The sequence below is a fragment of the Entelurus aequoreus genome, unplaced genomic scaffold (assembly GCF_033978785.1).
Source record: "Entelurus aequoreus isolate RoL-2023_Sb unplaced genomic scaffold, RoL_Eaeq_v1.1 HiC_scaffold_53, whole genome shotgun sequence".
NCBI classification, from domain to species: domain Eukaryota; kingdom Metazoa; phylum Chordata; class Actinopteri; order Syngnathiformes; family Syngnathidae; genus Entelurus; species Entelurus aequoreus.
The window spans coordinates 111464-122536 of NW_026907985.1; the positions used below are offsets into that span (position 1 = coordinate 111464).

An 11073-nucleotide genomic window follows, 5' to 3' on the forward strand; every position below is an offset into this window, starting at 1 on the left:
GTCGCGAACTGTGTCGCACTCTGTGCCCTGTGAGCGGCTCTTTTCTACAGCCGGAGAAATAATAACTAAGAAGAGACGACTGAAGTGTTGATAACAACCAAACCTAACACCCCCCCCCCCACCCCACCCCCCTCCTGTATATCCCACACCCCGGATTGTAAATAATGTAAATAATTAAATGTATATACTCTGATGATTAACTTGTGTGATATGACTGTATTATGATGATAGTATATATTTGTATCATGAATCAATTTAAGAGGACCACGACTTAAACAAGTTGAAAAACTTATTCGGGTGTTACCATTAAGTGGTCAATTGTACGGAATTCGGAATATGTACTTCACTGTGCAATCTACTAATAAAAGTTTTACTCAAACAATGAAAGAAATCGTCTAAAATTGAATACGTTGGAAAAACTGTTTTTTTTTTAAATAAAAATGTGTAAAAAATAAATTTAAAAAAGTCCCAGTCCACAAGCATCCTCATTCACAACACGTTCTCTTAGATTTCCATGTTATGATACATGTTCACATTTTTTATTGACTGTATCTAAAAAAGATTAACATATATTTGTATTTAAATAAAGATATGAAATAATCCTAAATGAAATACAATGACTTGGTTTATATTATTGTACTAATTCATAAAATCAGTGTCAGTTGAGTCGGTCCATAGGTTCCCTGTAGGGATTTTTAATGTCCAGCAGATGTCAGTATTTAGTGACACAGTATCAATACAGTTTTGCAATGTGTCGAAACCCTTCATGACGCCTCATCAACCCATCACTACAATCTACTAATAAAAGTCTCAATCAATCAATCAATCAAAAAAGCATGGTGCAGTTGAAAAAGGACTTCTTTCATGAAGGTTTGTGATAAACCATCAAACTCATTCGTTAAAGGGACTGTATAGTAATATCAAGTGTCCAGATGGGGCAGTATGACTACTTTAAGGTTGCTGGAGCTTATTTAATATCCGAAGAAGAAGGGGGAAAACCCTACCTCCTTCCGGTTGTTAAAAAATGGCTGCTTGAAAGAACAATAACGTCCGAAATGTTTTGCCTTGAATTGATTTGAACGTGTGATTATGACAAGGCCGTGTAGATCCAAAAAGCTGGAGGCAAATATGGATGAATAAAGGTGGACGTTGTGTTTAGTGGCTCACTAACTAAACTAGCAAGAATGGATCATTAGTATGTCTCCCGCAAGTTGTTGATCAATTCCCGCAAGTGTTGGAGAAGAAGAAGAAGCATGTATTCATCTTGTAGCGAACATCATGCAGCTCAAAGGTACCAATTCTGCTTTAATGACGCAAGTTGTTGATCAATTCCCGCAAGTGTTGGAGAAGAAGAAGAAGCATGTATTCATCTCGTTAGGATCTCATTGGAGAATAAGCATGTATTCATCTCGTTAGGATCTCATTGGAGAAGAAGCATGTATTCATCTCGTTAGGATCTCATTGGAGAAGAAGAAGCATGTATTCATCTTGTTAGGATCTCATTGAAGAATAAGCATGTATTCATCTTGTTAGGATCTCATTGGAGAAGAAGAAGCATGTATTCATCTTGTTAGGATCTCATTGGAGAAGAAGAAGCATGTATTCATCTTGTTAGGATCTCATTGGAGAAGAAGAAGCATGTATTCATCTTGTTAGGATCTCATTGGAGATGAAGAAGCATGTATTCATCTCGTTAGGATCTCATTGGAGAAGAAGAAGCATGTGTTCATCTTGTTAGGATCTCATTGGAGAATAAGCATGTATTCATCTCGTTAGGATCTCATTGGAGAAGAAGAAGCATGTATTCATCTCATTAGGATCTCATTGGAGAATAAGCATGTATTTATCTTGTTAGGATCTCATTGGAGAAGAAGAAGCATGTATTCATCTTGTTAGGATCTCATTGGAGATGAATAAGCATGTATTCATCTTGTTAGGATCTCATTGGAGAAGAAGAAGCATGTATTCATCTTGTTAGGATCTCATTGGAGAAGAAGAAGCATGTATTCATCTTGTTAGGATCTCATTGGAGAAGAAGAAGCATGTATTCATCTTGTTAGGATCTCATTGGAGAAGAAGAAGCATGTATTCATCTTGTTAGGATCTCATTGGAGAAGAAGAAGCATGTATTCATCTTGTTAGGATCTCATTGGAGAAGAAGAAGCATGTATTCATCTTGTTAGGATCTCATTGGAGAAGAAGAAGCATGTATTTATCTCGTAGCGAACATCATGCTGCTCAAAGGTACCAATTCTGCTTTAATGATATACAAGTGTGACTGGAAAGACAACATAAAAGCAGAGCTCTATTTTTGATCGTTTGCCATGAGGGGGCGACTTGTCCAGGGTGTACACATGCAGCTGAGATAGGCTCCAGCACCCCCCGCTACCCCGAAAGGGACAAGCGGTAGAAAATGGATGGATGGATGTGTGTTGATTGATATTTCTCAAGAGGTGTTCGTAAGGCGGGGCGATATGGCAGAAAATCGTATCGCGATATTAGTGATTTATATCGGTCGATATCGATAAATATTGATTATTTGTATGATCTATCGAAAAATATATGGAATGTAAACATTTTTTATTTCAAATGCAAACTTTTTCTGATTAGAATCCCCTCAGCTATCGAGGCAGAAAGGAAAGGAAATGTCAACAACATTCCCAAATAGCACTTACCAATAACTTCCTAAATTGAAGGTGCAAAAATAAGGAATGTGTAGGAACTGCTTAGTAAAGTGTAACAAAATAGTACAAAGTGTGTAAATGTAAACATAGAGAAAGCTGAAAGAACTATGGTCTGCAGGTTTAGGGAGGGAACTTTGGTTCACACTCCAATAGAGTAGGTGGCAGTAATGCTCCTTTAAAGTTTAAAGTTGCCCCACCATAAAAAAGTGCAAGTACTTGCACTTTTGTCTATGAAGGTTCTAGTGCAAGTCCTTGTGCTTTTGTCTATGAAGGTTCTAGTGCAAGTACTTACGCTTTTGTCTATGAAGGTTCTAGTGCAAGTACTTGCGCTTATGTCTATGAAGGTTCTAGTGCAAGTACTTGCGCTTTTGTCTATGAAGGTTCTAGTGCAAGTACTTGCGCTTTTGTCTATGAAGGTTCTCATTCGTCCACGTCAAAAACCAGGAGGGTGTGCCTGGGCAAGGATGATTTTGCCCTATCGTAGTGGGAAAAAACAACTGTTTTGGACTAGACATGAGCAATCTAAGTCTATCAATTTACGCTTTCTTCCGAAGATTCAAAAAAATAATCGGTCGTTTAATTTTTTATTTCTATCGATTCCTTGTCTATCGTGATATATATTGATATTGTTTATCGAGTATGCATTATACTATACTACTGAGCTGGTTCTTATATTTTGGAGTTGTCTTTACAATTATTGTGAAGTTACATTCCTAACAACCGGGTTACAGCCCCATTTAACTACAAAAGAAAGGCAAAATATTACCCATATATGCATTGTAGTTCTACACCACTGCAAACTACAAATAACCACAACTGCATTCGACTCTGTTATAGTTGAAAAATAAATGTATATTGACATGATTCTTTATGAAGACAGATACCTTTAACAACTCAGATTATATATAAAATATGAGAAGCAATGATGCTGATAATCTGACAAAACAGCCTGCATACAAATTGTTCTGATCTTCTATTTTAGCACATTTGCCTTCACAATCTAAACTACTTTGATATACTTCAAGTGGTGATACAAGGTGTACAGAATTTGAACTAAATGTTTTCCTGCATGATCGAGTGATGTGATTAATTCATATTATATTTGGTACAGTTTGTTCCAGACATGTTAAACATATAGGGACTGTTTTGAAAGTTGACTAATCATCGACCATCCTACTGTTAGTCGACTAATCAGATTATGAAACATAGTTTTTTCCGCATCCCAAACTTAAAGCATGAGTAAAAAAACTCACTACCAACCAAATAAAACTTGATAAATCCGAAAGAGAAAGAAAAGATACAGTATTATCTGCTCACAGATGGGGTTGTTTGAGCGTACTGCAGCCAGTCCTGGATAGTCTCACTCCTTAATGTTGTAATTCTCACAGAAATTAGGCAAAAATACAACCTTATCACTGCAAATTCATCTTGAGATACGTTTAGGCATGTGCTAACTTACACTAAAGATTACCACTTCATTTACAAAAAAATATTTACACTAACAGTGCCGTTCATTACATTCCCTGAAAAGTAGATGAAAATCGGCCCTTTTTGAGCTATGTGTAGCGCATTGAAAGAAGCCTCTGGTCTGTCATCCACTGACTGTTTTTGTCTCTAAGGGTGGAGGCGGAGGCGCTAGCATACACAGTTGAGGTTCGTAACGTAAACGTGAGGTAACAAAGTAGAAATGATCCAGATCAGCCCAAAAATGTGAGGACGTGTCTCTTATCCCATTTCCTGAAATTTAAATGAAACACTGCCCATAAACTTTTGAGCTATCTAAAGCGGAATGAAAGACTCGACTTTCTGTCTCTGCTAGGCCGCTAGCATACACACACACAGAAGAGTAAACTTAAGGTAACATTGTACAAATCTAATCGGTTGTTCCTCATTCCAATTCCTGAAAGTTTCATGAAAATCTGCCCATGACTTTTTGCTAACAGACAGACAAACCTACATACGACTACATATTTTACTGGCACAGGTAACAAGGATTTAAAAAATGAATATGATAAAGTGAAAACCTACTATGACATCAATTAATTATTAATTGTGTTTTATAAAGATTAGTGAAGCAAAAGCAATAAGACTAAACATAGAAATATATTGGAGTAATATGTCTGTTAATTTTATTTTCTCTCTCTGCAGGACAGGTATCTTCTACCAGGCCATGCCTGCCATAGGAGCTGATGGCAAGAACGTCATGTCGCTGATCCCTGTTCAAATGGTTAATGGAAATATTGTCCAAACTCAAAAAAACAAGCCTCAAACATGCAAGTTTATACCAGTAACCGTTGGACCTGCACCTGTTCTCAATGGAAGAAAGGCACTCATGGCTTCTTTAGCCACCCAACACACAGTCAGCAGTCCGGCTTCCTTTGGGAATTCCTTGCCCAATCAACTTGGTATAGCAGACCAAAGGCTGGCGCTTGGCGTGTCGTTAAATCACCACCCGTTAAGGATTGTTGAACCGCACCGCAGAAGCCATGTGCAAGAAGTTCCAGCATCTCAACCTCCCTCTTGCAGAAGGAGACAGATTTTCACTCCATTAACGAACACCTTATCGACTTCAGACCCGACCTGTAGGACCAATGGATCGTCCAAGACATCCGTCTATGAAAGCAATGCTGTTTCAAACCATTCCGAAGCTGAGAGTATTTGGTCTGCATCGCCTCAGACGTCACTGTCACTGGGCATATCCAATGCACATTTGAAATTAATTCCAAAGGTATCCCATAGGTCCAACAGCCCAATGAAGTGGGTGATCGAAGAAGTTAACTCCAATGAGTCATCTACTGAACTTTCACATTCTTTGACAGTTAGTTCCAATTCATTTCAAACAACGGAACAGGGCAGCAAGAATGTTGGGATAGTGCCAAGTCTTAGTTCCAAAACTTTTCCAACAACGGAACAGGGCAGCAAGAATGTTGGGATAGTGCCAAGTCTTAGTTCCAAAACTTTTCCAACAACGGAACAGGGCAGCAAGAATGTTGGGATAGTGCCAAGTCTTAGTTCCAAAACTTTTCCAACAACGGAACAGGGCAGCAAGAATGTTGGGATAGTGCCAAGTCTTAGTTCCAAAACTTTTCCAACAATGGAACAGGGCAGCAAGAATGTTGGGATAGTGGAAAGTCTTAGTTCCAAGACTTTTCCAACAATGGAACAGGGCAGCAAGAATTTGGGGATAGTGGAAAGTTTTAGTTCCAAGACTTTCCAAATAATGCAACAAGGCAGCAAGAATGTTGGGGTAGTGCAAAGTCTTAGTTCCAAGACTTTCCAAACAATGGAACTGGGCCCCAAGAACGATGGGGTAGTGGAAATAATGAAGCCTGTTCATCCATCGGGCTTGACAAGAAACTCTCGAAGTGAAGCTGATTGTCATAAAGCCTTGGTCATATATGACGGCACTGTGTTTTTTGCATCCACAAAGTGCAACGTTTCACTTCCAACAGGGAGCCAGGAAACCTTTTCGACCGCTGCAGCTGAAAAAGTTTGCCGTTGCAAAGAATTCCCAGTAGCATCACCCCAGAGTTCACTCATTATTTCAAAGGAGCCAAATGAAGTGATTGACCTTTGCAATGACAATAATCCAGAGGATTTGTGTCAGACAACACCATTAGCTGTTCCTTTGGATGAAGATAATGTGATATTTGTGTCCTATATTCCACCAAACCCGAAGTCTGTGCCAACACTGTGCCCGGTAGCTGAAACACTTGAGAATGAAACCGACCAGACAAGCATAAAGAGCCTGAACAGTGTGACTGAACACAACAAGGCAAACCTCAATGGTTCCAGTTCTGTCCTTAATCAACTAACACGCAAACACACAAACGGAATCCCTACTGAAAGAAGACTACAACCTGACCAGAGCATGTTGGCCAGCACAGAAACTCATAAAATTGATGTCATAAGCAGTCAATACAGGACGAAGCAACAGATGGACAACGTGGAGCTGGCCTTAGAAATGAAGAGTTTGTCAGATTCCAGTATTTCAGATCACAACAACAGAGGATCCACGGATGAAATCAAGGTAAGGAAACTGTCTTCCAAGTGGGTTTTCCCCCTGGTTCAGGTCAAAGTTTGTCCCCCTAATTTCCATTTTTATATTATTACTAGCTCCCCATTGGGATGATCTAACATTTTGGGTAGAAATGCACCACAATAAAATTGTGGTCCGAAACCGAAAGTGACCAAACCAAGGACACAAAAAACATTATTACCTTTGACTATGTTTCCAAGCACTAAATTAGTCAGATTTCTCAAATAGTAGCAGATGAGCTTCCCTGAGACGGCTTCTCACAGTTTGTGCAGAAATTCTTTGGTTATCCAAACCACTTGTTCCAGCAGCTGTCCGGGTAGCTGGTCTCAGATCATGAAGGTGCACCTGCTGGATTTGGAGGTCCTGGGTTGGTGTGGTTACACGTGGTCTTCGGTTGTGAGGCCGGATGGATGTACTGCCAAATTCTCTGAGACGCCTTTGGAGACGGCTTATAGTAGAGAAATGAACATTCAATTCACTGGCAACAGCTCTGGTGGACACTCCTGCAGTCAGCATGCCGACTGCACGCTCCCTCGAAACTTGTGGCATTGTGCTGTGTGATAAAACTGCCCATTTCAGAGGGGCCTTTTATTGTGGGCACACCTGTGCAATGATCATGCTGTTTAATCAGCATTCTAATATGTCACACCTGTGAGGTGGGATGGATTATCTTGGCAAAGAAGAAATGCTCGCTAACAGATTTATGAGCAGTATTTGAGAGGAATAGGTATTTTATTAATAATAATAATAATGGATTAGATTTTATATCGCACTTTTCTATTATTAGATACTCAAAGCGCTCACAGAGAAGTGGGATATAGTATAGTGTATATAGTAAAAGTTTCTAGATCTTTGAGTTCAACTCATGAAAAATGGGAGCAAAAACAAAAATGTTGCGTTTATTTTTTTGTTCAGTAAATTCCTAAAATTGGTCAAATAACATATTGATCAAATTGGAATAAGTTACATAAGGAACTTTAGGGAGACTGTCGACTTGTGTTTTCCATATTGTGTCAGACTTGCTCAATTAAAGTTGAGCTTTTTTCCAGATCTCGACAAATGCAGAACCAGTGTGCAGATCTTCCAGAAACCACAAAAGTGACCACCTTTACAGGAAAATGTTTGGGATTACATCTGAGGTGAACATTTGCCTGCAGAAGATGAACACTGTATCATCTGAGGAGTCTGAAGAGAAGAGATCCTTGTTGAAACGGAAGGAACTTTGTTGGCAGGACTCTGACATTAAAAAAAGGAAACTCTCAGACAAAGATCATTTGCCAGGAGTTACAATTACTCTAAGTCCGGATGCACATGCTTTGTGTGATCTGGACCCGGATTCAGTGGTTGGTTACGTGGAGCCGATAGATGACGATCTCCCCGACATGGCTGAATCACACGCCACCAACTCCCAGGACTCGGCTGTCCAGCACCTCAACAGTGTTCCTATGGACACAAGCAGAATGGGAAGGGCCAGGAAGCGCACAAAGTGTCCATGTTGTGTCTCCGGCGGTCTGAGGGTGGACGTCCCGGCCAGGCCAAGAGTGCTCAAAGTAAGGAAAGAGTGTAAAAGTGGTGGACGTCAGCAAAAGTTCAAATCAAACAAGTGAATGTAAGAACCGACCTGAATCAGAAACACTTGAAGTTCTAAAAGCAGCACATTTTGTTGTACTATTTGAAGTTAGACTGCAATGCACCAGTTTGTGTTATTTGGAAATGTTACACAACAGATGTCCTACACTGACCATCCCTGTCAACATTTACACTCAAGTAAGGAAATCCCTTTTTGCAATTCCATCCCTATTTTTGCTGGTATATTTTCCTATGCTGCTGAAATAGGAACTTTAATTCTCGTCTGCACTATATTGTAACTTTCATAGAATTGTGTAAGTATTTTTAAAAAAGGGATATTTCTAAAACCTTGATTGTATCGTTCTCAAGTGTTGTTCTCATAACGCTACGTTTAGACGAGTGTAAAAATAGTGAATAATGTCCCTGTTACTGTCTCGGCAGCCTCAGGTCTAACGCCACTGGTCTGTAATGTTACCAGCCAGGACTCCTCCTGATGACAACACTAACATTTCTTTGCACGCCTTGTATTAGTTCTTTCAAGTCTCTATGTCGACACGTTGGCTTGATTTCTTTGCCTTGGCCCGTTATTTCAGGATAGGATGTTACTGAAGGAATCAATAAAGTACTATCTACTTATCAAACCAACTGTTAGCAAATGACACGTTTGTTTAATTCAGTACTGTACAGGCATGTATGTCAAAGATACGCTTACCTCTCTAATAAAATTGTTGAAGCACTTTTATATTAACATTATTTTATACAATAAAAACAGGTAACTGACAAAGTTGTTGCGGTAAATAGTTGTTTCATGATGGGGTAAAAACGGGGGTTTTGAATAGCGATGTGACGTTCGTAAACAAATTGAGTCTTTTGAACGACTTAAGTGAACGATGACAGTGGGTTTGCAGTTGTGAGCCGTTTGTTTAGTAGTCGTTTTTTAACTGGACTAGAAAATGAGTCCAAGTCAACGGTAAACAGCCCTCGGCACAGTTGTTAGCATTCTAAGAGCAGCATCTTTTTGTAATTGTGCAGGTATACACCGGAGTGTACAATATTTTGTTACTTGACAAATTATATCTGTTAGCATGCCCGCATTCGTATGCTAGCTTTAAAAAAAAAAAAGGCACATTTTGTAGGTATACATATCAAACATATTTTGGTACTTGGCACATGTTAGTTGACATTTTAACATGCTAACATTAGCATGCTAAATATTTCCCCTGCTAATTTAGCAGGTGTACACCTCAGTGTCATCCATCCATCCATTTTCTACCACTTGTCCCGTTCGGGATCGCGGTGGGTGCTGGAGCCTATCTCAGCTGCATTTGGGCGGAAATCGCCACCTCATCACAGGGCCAACATTCACACACTAGGGACCATTTAGTGTTGCCAATCAACCTATCCCCAGGTGCATGTCTTTGGAGGGGGGAGGGGCCTATCCCCAGGTGCATGTCTTTGGAGGGGGGAGGGGCCTATCCCCAGGTGCATGTCTTTGGAGGGGGGAGGGGCCTATCCCCAGGTGCATGTCTTTGGAGGTGGGAGGGGCCTCTCCCCAGGTGCATGTCTTTGGAGGTGGGAGGAAGCCGGAGTATCCGGAGGGAACCCACGCAGTCACGGGGAGAACATGCAAACTCCACACAAAGTTCCTGGGATTGAACCCAGGACCTTCGTATTGTGAGGCACATGCACTAACCACTGGGCCACCGTGCTGCCCCCTCAGTGTCATATTGATCAATTTCACTAATGCTAACTAAATTAGCATGTAAACTTTTTTCTCTTTTTGTACCTTATTTTGCTACCTGGTCAGTGTGCTAGCTGTTAGCATTTCAGTTAGGCTTTGGATTTTCAGCATTTACAGTAAATTTCTACAGAAATGGCATTTTCCAGTACTTTGAAAAAAGTTTTTATTGTACTGGTTTTGAAGTCGACAACTACTTATTTACACCTTATTTAAATAAACATTGAAAAAGTTTTTGCTTTTCTTTAGATTCACTTTTCTGGATATTGTTCTGTAGTAGTTCAAGGATTTTAGTATGTTATTCTTACTTTTAGTTTTTGAATGTATTTTTTCCGTATAGTTAAAATGCTGTCACTGTCAAAGCTTAGGGATATGCTACCAATTTCTGAAATGTTTACAATGAGAAAACACAAAACATTAAATAATCAATATTTCAGAATAATTCCCACCAATGTGATACCTTATTCTGATCCACATCTTTATCGCATAACTGCTATCAGTGATTGGTTAGGTTTGGTTGATATCAGCCACCAATGTGATACCTTATTCTGATCCACATCTTTATCGCATAACTGCTATCAGTGATTGGTTAGGTTTGGTTGATATCAGCCACCAATGTGATACCTTATTCTGATCCACATCTTTATCGCATAACTGCTATCAGTGATTGGTTAGGTTTGGTTGATATCAGCCACCAATGTGATACCTTATTCTGATCCACATCTTTATCGCATAACTGCTATCAGTGATTGGTTAGGTTTGGTTGATATCGGCACTTCAGTCATCAACAATTGCATCATCAGAGAAATGGACATTGAAACAAACTTAGAAGGATATGTACAGCGAGCAGTGACCAGATATGTTCTTGAAGAATATATTATTTAATTGAAGTATCACATATAAAACAAATATGCTCATAAGTTTATTTTTGAAAGATAGGAGTTGACTTATTGTAATCAAATTTGGACTTTTCGCCATAGCGCTCACGACAATCTGCACTTCCGGTTTCTGCTGTAAGATTTGTGACGGCGTTTGTTGTGGGA

At 39.5% G+C, this 11073-nt stretch overlaps 1 protein-coding gene across 1 annotated transcript; it reads left to right on the forward strand.

Annotated features, from left to right (window-relative positions):
• The first annotated feature begins 1024 nt into the window (after positions 1–1024).
• LOC133645422 (uncharacterized) lies at positions 1025–9064 on the forward strand. Its single transcript, XM_062040257.1, has 3 exons — positions 1025–1291; positions 4833–6714; positions 7773–9064. The coding sequence occupies exons 1-3, from the start codon at positions 1254–1256 to the stop codon at positions 8328–8330; spliced, it is 2478 nt and encodes an 825-aa protein (XP_061896241.1). The 5' UTR covers positions 1025–1253; the 3' UTR covers positions 8331–9064.
• Positions 9065–11073: the final 2009 nt, after the last annotated feature.